The 17,782-nt window shown below is 40.9% G+C and overlaps 5 protein-coding genes across 5 annotated transcripts; 4 read left to right on the forward strand and 1 right to left on the reverse strand.

Moving 5' to 3' along the window:
• Nucleotides 1–352: 352 nt before the first annotated feature.
• On the reverse strand, nucleotides 353–1,069 carry MELLADRAFT_123833 (uncharacterized protein; the record flags this gene model as incomplete). Its single annotated transcript, XM_007405646.1, has 5 exons — nucleotides 353–378; nucleotides 458–523; nucleotides 635–739; nucleotides 817–882; nucleotides 949–1,069. 5 exons carry the CDS (start codon nucleotides 1,067–1,069, stop codon nucleotides 353–355), a joined length of 384 nt encoding a protein of 127 aa, XP_007405708.1.
• Nucleotides 1,070–2,751: 1,682 nt separating this feature from the next.
• On the forward strand, nucleotides 2,752–3,433 carry MELLADRAFT_124158 (uncharacterized protein; the record flags this gene model as incomplete). The annotated part of the gene is made up of 5 exons (XM_007405560.1): nucleotides 2,752–2,863; nucleotides 2,943–3,011; nucleotides 3,095–3,202; nucleotides 3,286–3,351; nucleotides 3,417–3,433. 5 exons carry the CDS (start codon nucleotides 2,752–2,754, stop codon nucleotides 3,431–3,433), a joined length of 372 nt encoding a protein of 123 aa, XP_007405622.1.
• Nucleotides 3,434–6,233: 2,800 nt separating this feature from the next.
• Nucleotides 6,234–6,961, forward strand: MELLADRAFT_74138 (uncharacterized protein; the record flags this gene model as incomplete). The annotated part of the gene is made up of 2 exons (XM_007405561.1): nucleotides 6,234–6,560; nucleotides 6,664–6,961. 2 exons carry the CDS (start codon nucleotides 6,291–6,293, stop codon nucleotides 6,700–6,702), a joined length of 309 nt encoding a protein of 102 aa, XP_007405623.1.
• A 2,210-nt stretch (nucleotides 6,962–9,171) lies between these two features.
• MELLADRAFT_60033 (uncharacterized protein) lies at nucleotides 9,172–10,438 on the forward strand (the record flags this gene model as incomplete). The annotated part of the gene is made up of 4 exons (XM_007405562.1): nucleotides 9,172–9,249; nucleotides 9,333–9,554; nucleotides 9,641–9,850; nucleotides 9,935–10,438. 4 exons carry the CDS (start codon nucleotides 9,172–9,174, stop codon nucleotides 10,436–10,438), a joined length of 1,014 nt encoding a protein of 337 aa, XP_007405624.1.
• Nucleotides 10,439–11,691: 1,253 nt separating this feature from the next.
• On the forward strand, nucleotides 11,692–12,510 carry MELLADRAFT_60034 (uncharacterized protein; the record flags this gene model as incomplete). Its single annotated transcript, XM_007405563.1, has 3 exons — nucleotides 11,692–11,769; nucleotides 11,856–12,038; nucleotides 12,136–12,510. 3 exons carry the CDS (start codon nucleotides 11,692–11,694, stop codon nucleotides 12,508–12,510), a joined length of 636 nt encoding a protein of 211 aa, XP_007405625.1.
• Nucleotides 12,511–17,782: the final 5,272 nt, after the last annotated feature.

A 17,782-nucleotide genomic window follows, 5' to 3' on the forward strand; every position in this document is an offset into this window, starting at 1 on the left:
CTCTTCCAGCATGGCCATCTTGGCTCTTGAGGAGGGGCTTAGGACTTATACCTCAACTTTGGCCTAAGACCAGCAAGATTTTCAAGCACTTTTATATAGACTTAAAGATTTGGTACACTCCTTGTATATATATGTATAAGACATTAGAAAAATTCCTCAACAGACTACCAGTCCTATTCTTCTGGGAATAGTCTGAACTTTGTGAGTAAGTGGGGTAACACATAGGACCTGTTATACAGATTGGACCAACAAGATATGTACCACAAGTCTTTATCAACTCCAACGCCGCAAAAGATGAAGAGTTTCCAACATTTGGTGACAATTGCGATAATCTTCCAGCCACGTGAGGGCCCTAGCGTTTTGTACAATTCTCACAAGCTTACGAGTCAAAAGCAAAGCAGATGACATCAACAACACATTTCCTCAACTTGTTCACAATCATCAAGACTTGACTTACATATGACTGGTCTATCACCAAGCTTGTGAAAACACTGATAAGTGTAACCGCCATGGTTTTCACAAGCTAAATAGATGTGTACCACAAAATGGACAGGTCCATGGAGATGATTTAACCAAAGGATTTGATCAACCCAATGAATATGAACAATAAGAAGATGAAGAGACAAGTACTGACTGTAAAGACCTGGACGAAGGTAGTTGTACTTCTCGCATTTTTGGTTACTGAATCCGGAGCCATCCGGGTAAGGCACGCAATTGGACATCCAAACCCACTTATGTCCTGTTGTCGTCAAATCCACAGAAGAATCACACGTGAACATCATATATGTAAGATAGAGAGTTAGGAGACGACTCCACCAGCGTGGCCGCAAGTTTCATACGGGCAATCGTATCTTGAATACCCTTGAACATCCTGAATACAAGCTTTGTGAGAACCAGAAAACGTTGGATCAGATACAGACAATAGTCGAAATAAAAGAACAGACTCACATGCTGGGCTCCCCGGATCGAACCCACCGGGACAATCTAGGCCGCTGACTGAGCTTATCTTCATAAGAACAGACAGTGTGATGCACATCACCAATATCTTGAGGTGGGTTTTGAAAGACATCCAGTTGTAGATGGGCACGGAAAGACCGGTAAGCTGGTGGGGTACTTGCTTCTTGACTTGCCATTGGACCCGGTCTATATATTACGTCTTTCGTCCTGATATGTCCGAGACATTTGGCTGAAGGATCAGAAGATTCGGGAAGTGGAATCCATTCGTGATTTGATCGATGCCTGGAAGGCCTCAAATTTTATCCAACACCGAAATCACCGCAACAAATCAAGACCACACATCTCGTTTAGTTATGTCATCTCCTCAATTCGAGGGCGCGGCGAAAGCGCTCATGATTACCTTCTTTAGACTGGATTTATACTTCTAAGATTGATCCAATTGAAGTGAAAAGCTAGGAATGGTTCTATTTGGAAAAACTGAGCCAATAAACAGAAACAACAATTTGATTTCTCATCACACATAAGCAACAAAGCTAATACTATATCACTACTCATATGGATTGAATTAAAGATGAGAAAGCAATCCCCGATAGCATCGATAGTCGCCTGGAATTCCGATGTGAGGTGTTCAAGAGAAGGCGTTGAGGGGGGATGATCGCAGTCTTGACTTAATTTGATCAGAGATTGAGAAACATCGAACCCCAAGCGGTCAGGATCTGATGAGGAAAAAGACATGGATAGATCCATAGAGCGTCCCGCCAAATGCCTGGAAGAATGGGTTCGTGATCGTTCATCGACAGAGCCAAGTTGGCCAGACCGATCAGTGATCAAATCAACTTGATCTTTGTCAACAGATCGAGGGAGTGACATGGGACGATGCAAAATAGGACTCTCACCTCAAGCCACGTTGTTGGTGTTTTGATTGGTCAGGGAGTTACCGTCAGTGAGGATCAAGGTGCTCAGACGGGTTTTGCCACTGATAGGCATTGTGATGGCCGGCAGAGCAAGCGCGGTTCCTCATGTCAGTGAATTGAAGATGCGATTTGTAGGCGATGGATAGCAAGGGCTTTGTTAGGCTAAGGTGAATCAGGGTGGATCGCGACGACGAAACTGAGGACAACCAATAGAACCCATGTGCGTTGATGGCGGACGTGCAGAATTGGGATCATCATTGGCTGATGGCATCTCTGAGGCCATCTCTGCTCTTAGTGAATTCTGATAGTGTCTCTGACTATTGTTTGTCACTCTTGAAAGCCAATCAAACCATGTACATAGCCATCTTTTGCTGCTGCTGTGATGGTGGTAGGTTTCGCAAGATTTTATCAGGCAATTCATCTTCGGCATTATTGATAACGTTCTGTGAGGCATGTAGACTGGATGGTAGGGTTGTTGGTACTCTTGATTTATTTTCTTTCAAAGGAGATGAGAAACGGCAACCCTCCGAAGCGAAGCGGCCTTACGCATGGCAGAGTTGATACATACAACCGGCGGTGGCCGGGTCATTTTTCGCCCGAGACACTTTCGTACAATTCCAGCGATACTCCAATAATTGGAGTATCAATTTCTGAGTTACCTTGTGGATGAAGAAAGCCGTCCCGGAAGAAGGGTTTTGCCATTGAATGGTCTGTTCACTGGAGTCAACGCCATCTCATGCTTCACTTATCTGAGGACAGCCTTAGGTGCAGTCGAAGGTGTTTAAAGGCAGTCATTCACCTCTCATCAAGTACCTAACACCCAACTATTTTCTGCTTCACACCCCTATATTGACATTCACCTCCTCATATTATTATCAAGATGTTTCTTCAAAAGTCTCTACTTACGATCGTCGTCTTATTCTCTACCTTTGGTCTGGGCACTTTTGCAAAATCTTGTCGTTACTTTTTTAGTCAACAGAATGGTCAAGCCAGTAATTAACTCTTCTTTTTCCTCGCCGCCTTGATCCGACTTCACAAGTAACTTGATTCTGAATGTTTTGACTTCTCAAGTGTGCGGTGATACCGAATCGCTTAAATCGCAAACCGGATGCACTTATAAAACTTGTCACAATCCTCACGGTAGGTACTCTAAAAGAAACCAACCCTTCTTTGCATGATCAAAAACTTACCAGTGAATATTGATCTTCTGAATGTAAATCTAGGTCTTCAATTTGTGAAGATGACTGACTGCTATTGGGTTAAAGACAATTCGGGACCCAGCAAACAAGATTGTTCATATTACGAATGGGACTCTAATACCAAAGCCTACAGTGCGTCATTTCTTTCCGTTCTTCCTGTAGTATGCGATTTACCTCTGCCACTGCTGACCTCGAACTGCGGGTCAAATTTCCAGCTTGTACTAACCCGGGCTTTAATCAATATAATTGCAAGCAGTACCCAGCTAGCCAGGAGTTCATAAGTGAGTCGAACTCAAAACGCTCTAGCAAGTCCTGTTGTTGACCAGTGAATGCGTTCTTCCTTCAGCCTGCACGAAGTGCTAATAGTTTGTGGGACGCGTGCGATGATCTGCTTTGAAGCGGCATTCAGATCTTATCAAGGCTTGAACTTCTGGGATTCTGTCTGAAGAGTTCTCAAGGTTTGAAGCCAAATTCGATCCTCAGGAAATCTGCTTTACAAAACTTTGAAGACATGTCATTTGCACCCTCTGATCACCATGAATTGAGAGACATGAATAGCAAGCAGTGTGCTTGCTTACAACCTAGAGATATCAAGAGTTACTTTGAAATGATTCATGCTTCAACTTATTCCCCCCCTGTGCCGGTCGGGAGCTCAAACTTATATCACAAGAATGAAAGTCTTGGAATCTTCTTCAGAATCATGACCTGATTGAAATTTCTCTTTCAGTCCACAGAGTCTGTAGAGATACTTTTTGTTTGTTGTTCATCAAGCATTATCAAAATAAATGTTTCATCATGCAACATTTACAAAATTGTTGTGAGTCTCATTGAGCTGCATTGCTTGTTTTCAAAAGATCCAATTGAGATTCAAGACTCAAGACTATCAGCAAGATGTATCAGTTAATGACTTTACAGCTATGGTGTAAGTGCAAGTCAATCCTGGCAGGTTGAACTGCAAGTCATTTATAATCATAATGAAGGATGATTTCTTTGACAATACTGTGATTCAAAGGCAACAAGGGCAAAAGATGCCTGTCAAGTTAGAATCTGCTCAGTGGTTCATGCCTGCAGAATTGATGTTTGGAGCTGACTGCTGGGCTTTCCCTTTTCCTTTTTTTCTGAATGGCTGCACAGCAATGGCAATGCAACATGTGCATGCAAGAAAGAGCTGTACCACATTGATTGGTCACATAACACAAGAAAGCACAACTTACCCGGGGATTCCCAGAGCCTGGACAAGTATCTCTGTATTCCATTATGGAGGAAAAGCCAAGTAATGGGAGTAGAGAGGGCATATGTGAAGCCAAGGTAACCTATGGCATTAGAGGGGTCTGGGGGGAGAGTGTGAGAATGTTCACTCTGCATTCACCCACTCTCCCACCATCTACCCTCTAGCCTTCTCCTAGAACTCTTCAAGGAGACTTTTTTCTCCTCTCTCTCTTTCTTCAACTTCTTATCAAGTCTTTTAAAACACACCCACTGTCCCTGGGTCAAAAAGCTGCTAACCATGTGGTATGTTCTTAACTCAACATGTGCATTATGGTAAGGAACTTGTGGGATACCTACCAGCTTACCCCCCTTTTGCCCCCCCCAAACCACAGTCAAAATCTATTGGATTTCTAGATCTTGAGTCTTTAGTGGTATAATAGTTTGTGGGAAGAAGGATTCTCAGAATGTGATGAACATGCACAGATGATATGAGGATACATAATTTAGCCTTAGATATACTTAAAGTTATGGCACACACTCCAACTAATGAATCACATAAGAGCAACTTGATGGTGACTAGCCTCCTTGGTAATGATACATTTGATTGGGATTAAATTCAAAAAGAAGGGTTGAAAGAGCAATAGTTTTCAATTTTTTTAATTGATGGTCTGGGTCACACTTCTTTGCTGGTCCTTTGGTTGGCTTTTCTCCTCTCTTGATTTCATCATACTCTTTTATCAAAGGTACTCATCTTATGGTTTTGCAGAAGGACAAACTCATGTAGCAAGCGAAATGAATGCCATCCACCAATATCCTCTCAATGAATCAAATGTGACATTAACAAACAAATCATGTGAAAGCTTTCGATCGATGAACCATTCAACACACCATTCCGGTCAAGAAGAACAAAAACAAAGAACAAGAACTTAGCAAACATCATGAAATCAATCAAACCTTTACCAACAGATGTGATCAATCAAATCTTACAAGAGTTTATGAAACAATCAATCGAGAATGTTGAACCTAATCCAACAAGCTCAAAAGAATTATTAAAATTACGACTAATTTCAAAAGTTTGGTCTGAAGCAGTCTTAGTATTTCATTTTCAAAAGATATCCATAAATCATTCAGAACACGCAAAAAGAATATTGAATAATTGGAATCATGACTTATTCGGACCTCCTTCATTTTCTCCTGTTAAAACACTTGTGATTGAACGAATTTGGTATTCAACAGAAGATGAGAAAGTGAAAGAATCAGAAGAAGAAGGAAAAGGAGAAAAAGCAGAGATAGAAGAGTTAAAAGAAGATGATGGAGATTCAGAATGGGAAGATGAAGAGTCAGAGAAAGGTAATGGTAAGTTTTTGACGGTTGGATGACATAAAGCATGCTGAAGTGCTCACTAGACCTTTCCTCGATGGCTACTTCAGATCATAAACTCTTACCGCCACTTTCAATGAGTCAAGTAACACGATTAATCGATTTACTTGGCTCCAACTTGACCACTCTGACCCTCCGCTTTGTCAGTTGCATGGGAGTTTCTCTTGATTTACTCAAAGCTATCGGAACGATTAAAGATTTGAAATCATTAACTCTTTTATACTCGTATCACGATTTGAAAGGTGGAGCTTATGATACGAATTCGATATCTGATTTACTTTCTGCGATACCTCAACTTGAAGTCTTAATCATTCATCCTAGTTCAATCTTTGAGGATTTAGTTTTAAAACCTCCAGCCTTATCGAACTTGCGTCATCTTTCATCTACCTATGGTGATGATCTAAAAGGTCTCTCTAGTATTACTCAATACTCAAAAAACACTTTAAAAAGTATTCAACTATTTCCGACTAGTGAAGATCCTGGAAGCCTAATTGAAGTATTGGAACCGGTTAAAGATACATTAGAAGGTCTTTTTACACTCTCATTTACCGATCAAATCAAGGAAGATATCACGAATCTTAAGTTTCCAAAATTAAGAGTTCTCGCTTCTCAACATTGTCCTGGACATTTTATGCGAGAGATCGATTGGTTAAACGTACCAATGTTAAAGAATCTTAGAACGGTTGTTACCGACTTATTTGCAAGTGAAGAATCATGGTTAGATGCATTAAGATTTGCTGGTGGAAACGCTTTTAAAAGTTTACCGAATGTTAAATATATCTTTTTTGTTGGAAATCCACTTTTTAAACACAAAGGGATTAATCCTCATTTAGTTAGGTTCCTTGATGCAAATGGAGTCCAATCTCGTCTTGTAGAGGATTCCTCTTGGGATAAAACTATGGTGTGTGATGATTTCTTTTTACAAATGTCGATCTCACCCCAATTGGCTCAAAAGTAAAGGGTTTGAAGATTCATACTGATACCTTGATTCCTTCATTTATCAGGAACTGGACTATAAACTCAATGGTCCAATGAACTCGTAGATCATCAAGTTCACTTACTACAACTTTTCTAAAATCTATAAACCCGTCTCAATGTTCAATATATGAATTCTAGCAAGTCCGAAGAATACACAAAACCCATGCAAGAATTTAGTAAATTCCCTTCAGTTAAATCAGTTAATCAAAATTCAATGCAAAAGTTTGATTAGAATTCGTTGTTTGTTTTTGGTGAAAACTTTCAATTTCGTTCCTTCATATAATGTCTTGTCACTTCTTCCTTGGTTTTAAAGAAACCCGAAGCAAAAAAAGTTGTACAGCCTTGATTGTATTTGTTTGATTTGAATAAAGCAATCCAGATTGTATTGTAATCGAAATGAAGCTGGGATCTGGTTCGTCAAGATTTCATTCTTAACACCATTTTTTTGTTACATTTCGTAACGAATTTCAGAGTAATTAACTGAGAGGAAGGATATTGATAGTAGTTGATTTGAATGTTCTCAGCAGCTGCTCAACGCTTTCATTAACTTTTTATCGAAATGCTCAAAATTGTAGTTCTAAAGAAGTAATTCATCTCTCAAATAGCAACTCAATTCAAAGTCATACGATGATGAATACAATGGATTACCATCAAAGGTCATCACTCAAGTCTTACGAGAATTTGTCAAGAAGTAACCAAAAAAAAGTTCAATTCGATCATTCAACCGCTACCGAACCTTACCTCAGAAAATCGTCGTATACTGAACTGATCAACTTGAGATCAATTTCAAAACCCTGGTCGACAGCCGTTATACGATTTTATTTTGAAACGATCGCTATAGATAAAACCAGACGTGCAAGATTGATAAGACAATTGGAATGATGACTTCATTTGACTTCATTCTTGTTGTCATGGTAAAAAACCTTACTATTAAAGAACTATGGTATTTTCAGAAAAAGAAGGTAAGTCATTCAAGAATGTCGATGATTTCCGTTTTTGTCATAATTCTCTCAAAAAGGCTTTCTGGAGTACTATCAACTGAAATTTCTTTAACTTTTCCTCCTTCATAGGTATATCTAAATCACCTTTGGGTTCAGTGAATCAATAGTCAAAATCGATGGAATTCGTCTGTAAAAATCTAAAGACTTTAATTTTATAAATTCTTCAGGAAGGAGCTTCTTCTTAATGAATTGAGGCTTTTAAAATAACCCAAAAATTAACATCATTAGAATTTCATTTAAATACAATTGGAAAATCAGGATTTGGAACTTACAATCCAGACTCGATATCAAGATTACTCTCAGCATTACCACAACTCGAATGTTTATCATTCCACTATGACTCGCGAACTAACATCGGATGAAATTGTGGCTCGTTCAAAACGGTTTATTGGTATATACCACACATATCATCTCTTATGTACTGATTTCTTCACGTGTTTTGCAGGAAGTAGATATCAAATGCAATGGTCCAATTGCACGAGTCATAAAATTTACTCAACACTCGTTAAAAACAAACTTTTCGAATATCTTTGTACGATTTCTAACCAATTGCAGTTTCTTGAATAACTGAAATTAAAGCAATGATAACATTCAAACATCTTTATTTGGATTCTTTAACGTCTGTGCAAGAGCTGTGGTGAACAATACTGTTAGTGTCATCTCCACTCTGATCATCAGACAAATTCCCATTGTACCCATTACACATTCCACTCAGAAGGTCAAAGCACTTGAGCACATAGATAAGGACTTGGTTCAGATCATTTGTGGATAATGTTAACCTCTAATCCATCTAGGCTCAGATAGGGCTCTTTTTGCTGCTGTTTAAGTTGAATTTTTTTTCGCGGTATGCAGGTTTTTTACCAGATATTATTTTCTTGGGATTGGATGATGATATCAAACTTCACTTCAATGGTCTTTGTCGAAGCAGACTCATTGAAAAGTACTTTTCTTTCTGATTTGCAGAGCAAAACTTTTGAAATAGCACTTTCTTGGGTATTCGCAGAACACAACTTGAGATTCAAACTCATGTTTTCAAATCAGGTACCAAGCAAACGTTTAGTATTGCAACTTGGTGTTCGATATGCGCATCAAATGGTTGAATGATTTATAATTTTTAAAGGATGGAAAGCTATCTCCTTTAACAATCTTGAAATAAATCTGTCCATTGGGTCAATAATCAGGAACATGGTCATTTGGCACATCCTGGAATTCTGATGTTGACCATCAACTGATTTTGTGGATTTCAGGGTACAAGAAACGGCCTACGTTGGATGAAGTATTCGATTCCTTCCTCTTCCTTAGACATTTATTGCCTTTGACATTCACCACACATTTCTTGATATTATATCATTATCGATTTTCAATTTAAACAATATATCACAGTCGAGATATTTCTATAACCATTACAACCTATATCATCACAGTTTCTTATCTTGTTTCTTGAGTTGAAGGGTTTATTCATCTTATCGGTTTGCATCAGCTCGATCTCCTTTCGACTTTATCTTTCAACTTTAACGCCTCAACTTTACCATCATGAGCTTCTCCAACGCTTCCCATGACTCGATCTCTGTTCAAGAAGCTTCTCGTAAACGTACCTTTGATCATGTAGAGGTTGGTAATCTTCGTCACTTGTATTGTGTTCGAAGCCTGATTTTTACCAACATTGTCTCGATGTTTCATTCCTTCAATTCTAGGACTCCGTTCACGCTCCCAACCAGACTCCCAGGGCTCATATCAAGCGTGCCCGAGTTGCGCCACCTCAACCTCAGATTTGGACATACGCTCAACCTCAAAACTTGATAAACCATAGCACAGGAGTGACACCGAGCTATCAAAACACCCAACATTTCGCGCTGGGTATGTATGCTGGCAGTAGGGGATCTCTGGTGCAAGGATTGTACCCAAGAAGTGTCGAGGTAGGTAATCTTCTTACCTCAAGTTCAACTACCTTCCAAACCTGATTCCCACTAACATTGTGTAAAAAAATCTTCTCAACCTTTAGAATGCGGTCTGCTTTCCTCATCAGACCCGCATGGCGTACATCAACAGTACCCAAATTGCACCACGTCGAGCTCAAAATGTATTCCATACACAGCCTCAAAGGTTGGTGTATCACAACACAGGAATGACGACGAGTACGCAAGACTTCGCGCCGGGCATGTCTGTCGGCAGTAGGAGAGAGGTGGTACAAAGTTCTTATCAAACTATCAACGTATGTGACCGATCTTTGGAGTGTTTGTACTCATCCTATTTGATCAGAGTCTCATCTATTCTTATCAATTTATTTCATCATTAGTACCAGACCAGGGCTAGGGATGAAGAATTCGAGGCGTTCAAACTGAAGTTGGCATTGGAGTTATTGATGTCGCCTACATCTACAACTCCTGTTTTGATGAACGGAAGTCAATGTAGCCCTTCAACCTCTTATCCTTCGCTCCCTTCATCACGTGACCCATCGCCAACGGTGCCATTTAGGCATGTGGCATCATATCCTCATGATCGGCCTTCCAATCCAGCAATAGAGAGGAGAAACCCGATGCCTCGGTCATATGGTCATGAAGTTCTGTATGGCTCATTGGAGTCTCAGATGATTTCTCCTACTTTGATGAATGCACATCAAAGTATCCTTACTACATCTCAACCTTTAATTCCGGCGTCACTCGCACCATCTCAAACTGAACCACCCGAGACGACGGTATTTTCATCTCATCGGACATTTGGCCCAGTCATAGAGCGTGATTATTCAATGCCGTTGCTTTACGAAAATTTACCGACGGCAGTTCCATACCGGTTGGCGTAATCTGAGAACATCGAAGCAAACAAAGGGAGAACACAAGGTTGAACAGAATCTACTTCAACTAACCCATCCGAACTCTCAACAAGAACAAAATGAAAATAGAAAGATAATGGGTGATCTTAATTCAGGAGTTCTTTTCGTTTGACAGATATCCTCTTCCACCCTCATGGTAGCTTTTTCTTTTTTTCTTCTCCTCGCGCTACAGACTGAGTTCATGTTTTTTGAAGTGATAAGTTGTACAATGATGTAGAAGTGTTTCTGTTTCAATTTTTTATCTTAGTTGCCTCTTGAACAAATTTTTCAGTTATTTTCATTTCTGTTTTTTCCCCAACTTACTCTACTGTGTTCTTTTCTAATAGTCTTTGTACTCAGTGATGTATCAAACATTAGCTTTCGTTTTTGAATAGTAGATAGCCTTTGTCTTGGCATTTAATCATTATCAGATCTTCTTTTGTAAACATAGAGTATTGCATTAAGATACTCTTCATGACTTGCTGTTAAGTTGACTAACTTACCGCAGGATACTGCTCGGAGCTTCTCTTTGTTTGAGCACACACAGTTGAACTTTTTAAACTCGGGTTGACCTTGTTAATCTATTCTGATGATGATGGACTTCATGTCAAGCAGGGGTACTGGAGCGCTTGACTTTAAGGCTCAGAAAGCTCTATAGGATAAGCGCGCCCCATACGCCTAATTTGGGGCGCTGACCACTTGCTGATTAATGTCTGTGGTTTCGCTTATCAGCATATCCTACAACCTCTCCAGTTGATCTCAACCAGAGGCAATTTGAGCAAAACCTACGTTGGGTTCCAAGATTGTCGTTGTCATATCTGCATCTGAAAACTTAGCAAGTTGATACAATCGTCCGTTATCTCGATAAGCCATCTCCGTCAAGCATCTCCAAAAACAATATCCATTATGCCCTTGATCAGGAACATCCAACGGCCATTTTGTGATTTCAATGTCAACTAATCTATCAAATTTTTCATGATCAGATTTAGAATTTGGGGTACAAACTAATGAGATGTTGCTATTTGAACAGAGTGCTTCTTTTCTTTCTCTTACTCTTCCTCAGCACATTTACCGTCAACCTTCACCTTGCATCTCTTGATCTCGAACCATCAATCATACCTTTAAGCATCAATTTCTTGTTTTAGCTCTTGGGTTCAAATTTTCAATCAAATCATCACTCGAGATCGACTCTCTTTCAAGTGTTTCTTTTAATCTTCATTTCCTCCCTGCTTCTACTTACCACCATGAGCTGCTTCGACGCTTTCCTTGATTCTATGTATGGTAAGGAAGTCTCGAGGAAACGTCCCATTACTCATGTCGAGGTAGGTCATCTTCGTAGCTTATAAGATCATATTCAATGATTAAATTTTATCAAACTTATCTCAACGTTCTCTTGCCTCAATTCTAGAAGTCTGTCTGCGTTTCGAATGCCACTTCAAGGGCTAACATCAAGCGAGCCAGGATCACACAACCTGAGATTCGATCATCAACTCGTTCCAGGCCGGAGAAGACGATGAGTTTGGAAGAATTTGTAATAGATATGTACACCGGCAGAGACATGGTCCTGAAGTCATCTCCACGAAAGGTCAATGTACGTAACGTAACATATCTCTCTAATTTTTCACCTTATCCTATGTGGTCAGATCCTGATCTACTTCGGTCTTTATCCCGTGATCATCAAACCTTAGGAACCGAAGAGATACACTGAAGGCGAGGCGTTGAAGTTGGCATTGGAGTTATTGATGTCTCCTCCACCAGCACCCCGGACTTCGATCAATGGAACAAGTAGTCCGACTTCCACATACCCTTCAGTATCATCATCACTCAACCCATCACCCACCGGACCACAGAAGGAGAAGGCTGTTTACCATGAATCATTGAACCCGGTCATGGAGCCTAACAGATCAATTCCTTTGTTGTATCTCACGGAGCCGGAAGAAGATCCATACTGGTTGGCAGAAGTATGCGAGGCAACAAGGGAAGACTTCATGGATGAAACATTACTGAAAGTACCAAAATCTCAGGTACTCAGTCGTACGCCAGTTCAACCAAACACTTGGTAGTTCTTTCTTTTTCTCTTATCAGTTTGAGTTTATGTTTCTTGCAGTTCTAGGCAGGATAGAGTACAGGTGTTTTGACTATTCATTTGTAGTTGTTCTTGAATAAAATCTCCTCTTTGGCTTTCTTTTTTTCCATCTCTTGCTTTCTCAATCTCGTCTGCGGTGTTTCTCTTCTAACAGTATCAGTTCTCAGTAACGTATGAAAAGACTAGCTTTGAATTTTTTAGTTGTAGTTTGCTTTTATCTCGTCATTTTAGCATTATCAGAATTTTGTTTGTAAAAGATCGAGTATTGTATTATGATACTTCTCATGGACATCAATGTTAAGATGAATAAGTACATTCACAACACATCGAAGGGTACTGCACACGGTGCAAATCCTTCCTTTTTTGATCTTGACCAACAAGTGTGGAAAGGTCAGTTAATAGATTCAATTATTAGTCTCACTCCTCACCTGAATGAAAATATCTCAAATGTATACACCACAAACCCTGTGTTTTGGTCTACAAATGGTGGCTTAGCCCCAGTTAACCCACCATTAAGTTTTGCAGGTGAGGTACATGAATAAAACACTCAAGTCTACACTGTGTCAAACCTGGTGTTATTGACATTAGTGGTGTTCAAAGTTGAACCGGTTTCAAAAACCCCGTTCAACCCAGCTGACTTTCTGGCCGTGAGCTGTCAACAAATGTCAACTTGAGACACCAAGTTACTGCCAAAAAGCAACTGGGTCAACTGGATTTTCTTGAAACCAGTTCTACTTTGAGCACCACTATTGGTTTAGTATCTCTTATTTTTGGGCTTGCCAATGCGGGAAGAATGACTGGTTGTGCAACTTGAGTTAAATCACACTGCCCCTAAACTTAGCAAGAGTCCCATGCTTGCGCATACTTGCAAGGCATTAAGCAAGGGACTTACAACAAACCTGTATGCTCCATAACCTGAGAAATGCCCCTTAATTTTCAGGGAGCAATCTTGCAAACTCTCTACACTTTTCCCTACCAAAAAAAGTTTTGGTCTGGACCAAAGACAAAGGTTGTTCTTTCTTGTGCACAATGTACCATAATTTTCCTCCAAGGGTTCAAAATATTTCCTCCTTTCAACAAGAGCCAAAGTTTCTTTTCTCACTTTAATTGTATTGTTTTGGACCAGACCCAGCATTCTGAGTAAATGAAGAATTGCAATAAATCATCATGTAGTCAGATATGCAGTCAAAGGATGGATGTTTTGATTCATCTCCAATAATTGCTACAAGCATGAACAGACAAACAAAGCATACTCCAAAAGAAGAAGCTACAGTGAGCACATCACATCAGGTTCAGTGAGACCATTCACAGTTGTCAAAATGCTTAAGAGGTGTTTGAAACCTCTTCACACCAGAGGCTTCCTCATAAGATAGAGGTTTCTTACCTTTCCAAGCTCCGCAGGGGACTTAGTTAAGATTGTGTGAGTTGGGTGTAAACCATATAAAGCCAATGTACTTGGACCTTGCAGCAGTGACACATCAGTTGCTACATGTTACAGGCAAAGTGAGAAAAGAAATGTTGGCATCTGTTTAGAGGAGGAAATATTTTGATTCCTCAGGGATAAGTTAATGTACATTGTGTGCAAGAAGGAGGAGAACAACTTTTGTCTCTGGTCCAGACCAAAATCTTTGGTAGGGAAAAGTGTAGAGAGCTTGCAAGATTGCTCCCTGCCAAAGGGACATTTCTCAGGTTATGAAGCATACCAGCTTGTTGCAAGTCCCTTGCTTGACGCCTTGCAAGTATGCACAAGTGTGGGCCTTTTGCTAAGCTTACACTGCCCCATTGGTGCTAAACCCAGGTTTTTTTCCAAATTTCATTTTCCAATTGATTCTCCGCTGTTGGAAACAGCCGTTGTATGTCTTGTGTTTTGAATAATCTGGAACAGCGTAATGAGAGAAAGAGGAAAGGTTTGGGTTTATATTTCACTTATCAAATAGATAAACAGGAGAGAAGAGGTAAAAGAGAAAGTTTCCTACCTGGAACATTATAATGAGAGACAGAGGATAGGTGAAGAAGAAGCCAACTTTCCTCCGCTGAACCAGGCAGAATATATAGCAAAGTAACAAGTTGAGCTATCACAGAGACAATGGAAACAGAAAGTCTTGCAGGACTTGACAGGCCAACAGGTAGTCTTGCAGAACTGAAATCAAATAGTACATTTGTTACACAGGACATATTTCATAATTTCACATAGGACTATCTCAACAGTATGGATGACCAAACGTATGATGAATCCCAAAGAAATATAGCAAGCCAAAACAACAAATGACAGCAATGACACAATAAACCCTCTAACTCCACTTTAAGCTGCCTCCACCTCAACTGCTTCATGTACTCCCTCATCTGGGGCTAGACCAATCCCACAAGTTTTGTCCAACTCTTGCGCAGTGGCCTGGATGCGCTCCTCTGTGGGCAAAGCAAAATTGGTGCTTTCCTTTTGCCATCTATCTGGTTGTGATGGGCTTCTAATATCAATACATAAAACCTGATAGGGAAATTATGTTGAGTTATTGGTTATACTGAAAATAACAATAGAATTTCAGACACACACATAACGGTATTGGTGGGACCTGTTGCCAAAACATTCCGATTTTTTGTCCACAATATCCCAGAAGCTTTGATTGAAATAGAGGTCACAATCCAGGCCTCAACGATTGCATTCTCTGGTTTGCAGAAGAATGAAAATCAGTAAAAGTCTACCCAGGAATCTTCACCAGGGGCAACCCTAGGCCAGCAATGCAGGTGTTGCATGCTGCACTGCGCCTGCATTGCGGTTACTCTGACCGCACCACAACATAGAATCAAATTCTAGGTTGGTGCCCAAACCGCCGCGCAACAAGCACCATCAAATTGATGGTTTTTTTGGGCCGCAACAACATTTGTTGCATTGCTGCCCCAAAAATTACAATTTGACGTTTTTTTTGCGCTGTTGCGCCTGTTGCGTTGTGCAACGGTCAAGGCGCCGCGCAACCTGACCTCACCTTTTGTTGTTGCGGTACTTACCACAAAGCAGTGTCTAATGCTGATTTTTGTTGTGTGTTGCGGAGCAATGCGCCAAAAAAACACGCGTGCTGCGGCGCGGTGCGTTTCTGGCACAGGGTTGTCAGGGGTAGAATGTCCACTGACCAACCATGCATACCCAGTTCAAGCATTATCCATGTGTTCTAAGATTTCTTTTTGGACTGGGACACATCCACCCAGTAGACCTTGTTCTTTTTGGCAGAGCTGTGATTTATAAAATGTGAGCAATGTGAGATGGTGTCCATATAGAGGGGGATTTAATTTGTTTACTTCACAATGGCTGTATCAAGTACAGGCATGTTTGCTTGTGAGTCAACTGGGGAGCGTGACATGCGTTAAGAACTGAAAACCCCATGTCAGTTAGGAAAATTATTGATTCAAGAATCAAAAGGACTCACAATATCAATGCCCACCCAACCACTTGAGTGCCAAGGGCTGGGATGGTAAGATAAAATATCAAGAGTGCTTCATCAATCCTGATCTTGCCCGTGATAGCCTGAATCCCTGTCCTGGTTGAAAGCATGTTGTTTGAACTTGTGTAGTTTTTTTGTTTAGCCGCTCCCCTTGCAAGCAAACATCACTTTACTCTGCAGGGAAGGACGTTCAACATAACTTTCTACATAATCTTGTAGGCTAACATCATAGACACTCTGGTCGATGCGGCCAAAAATTTGATGTCAACATTACTACGGGGTAAAGTGATGTTTGTTTGCGAGGGAAGCGGCAAAACAAAAAAAACTACACAAGGACTCATAATCCGTGGAGTGTTCACGCCAAAACCAATGATCGGTCATAAGCCCCTCCGGACGCGGCCGCGCCGAGAGGGGTTTATTAAGCTTGAGAAGCTTACACCAGGGGGTAAACCTACGGCAAGAAAACGGTTTTCGAAACTGTTTTCCTGCCGTCACGGTTTTGAACTATTCGTGTCGTTTCTGAGACGATTTCAGATGGGACCGCACAAAAGCGGTTCCCATCACCGTTTTTGGCGGTGCAAGCAAACCACCTCGGTGACACCTAAACACGGTCCCTGGAACGTTCCGAGGGTACGCCGTAGATTTGCCAAAAGAAAAAAGGAGCAATGGGTCTTGAACCCAGGCTCAAAACCAAGAAAAGGTCCTGAGCACGGCCACAAAGCGTTTCACCGCTACACCATAAAGACCACACTGTGAGCACCATTTGATCAGAACAAATAACGTGGTGATAGGTAAGTCGTGTTATCATCAATGCTGGAATCGGAAAGAGAATTCGTACCGAAGAATTAGACGGTCCGTTTGACATATGATTACAAAGCGTTCGAGCAAGATTGGATGAATTTTTCTTGAGTTCTCAACCTATCTTCCGAACTCATACCAGCATGATAGACACCAGCTTCGTCTAATTCTCTCCTACGCAAAAGTTGTACCAAATCTTCTGCATCACTTGGGTGGTCACATAAACAATTGCTCCACCTGTACGCCGTTGCAGCATGGGTATCAAGACTAAAAGTTTTTCTTCTGGAGTTGTGGCAACCTCCACTTTTAAGGTGAGATTCTTTTGATAAGTTGATGTCTTGAATAAACCAGTGTTGTAATCTATTGAGAATCCAGCACAGATCTAGATACAATCAAGATAGTCAAAGTGTGTAGCAAATGACCAGTCTGATGATGAACAACTTTCCAAAGCTGGCCTAAGGCTACAACCATCAGCGATGTTCGATTGCTCGCATGGTAACTCACAAAAACAACTTGCACGTTAAGTCGTCGTTGCTGAAGGTAGTTCGACACCGATTGCAATCGGTGTCAAAAAGACCGCTTCACCACCGCCTCAGGAGCCGTTCTCAAACAGTTGCTGACATGCAGCTCGTTCCAGAAGCGGTGGTGGAACGGTGTCCGAATCGGTTTTGGCGAAACCGGTTCCACACCTTCCTGGGCGGTTCAGGTGACAAAACCTTTGAAATCGTCACAGGAACCGGCCGAGGCCGAGGACATTACCCCCTGGTATACAACGTTTCAGTAAAATTTCTTAATGTCCTCGGACTTATCCCTCACCTTTTTTCAGTTTCGGAGGTCAAGAAAGACAGCCAGTTATCAAACAAACATGCTTTCAACCAGGACAGGGATACAGGCTATCACGGGCAAGATCAAGATCGATGAAGCACTCTTGATATTTTATCTCACCATCCCAGCCCTTGGCACTCAAGTGGTTTGGTGGGCACATTTCTCCATAGGATATTCAGGCCGGAGACGATC

Source organism: Melampsora larici-populina, assembly GCF_000204055.1.
Source record: "Melampsora larici-populina 98AG31 unplaced genomic scaffold MELLAscaffold_4, whole genome shotgun sequence".
Classification (NCBI taxonomy): Eukaryota; Fungi; Basidiomycota; class Pucciniomycetes; order Pucciniales; family Melampsoraceae; genus Melampsora; species Melampsora laricis-populina.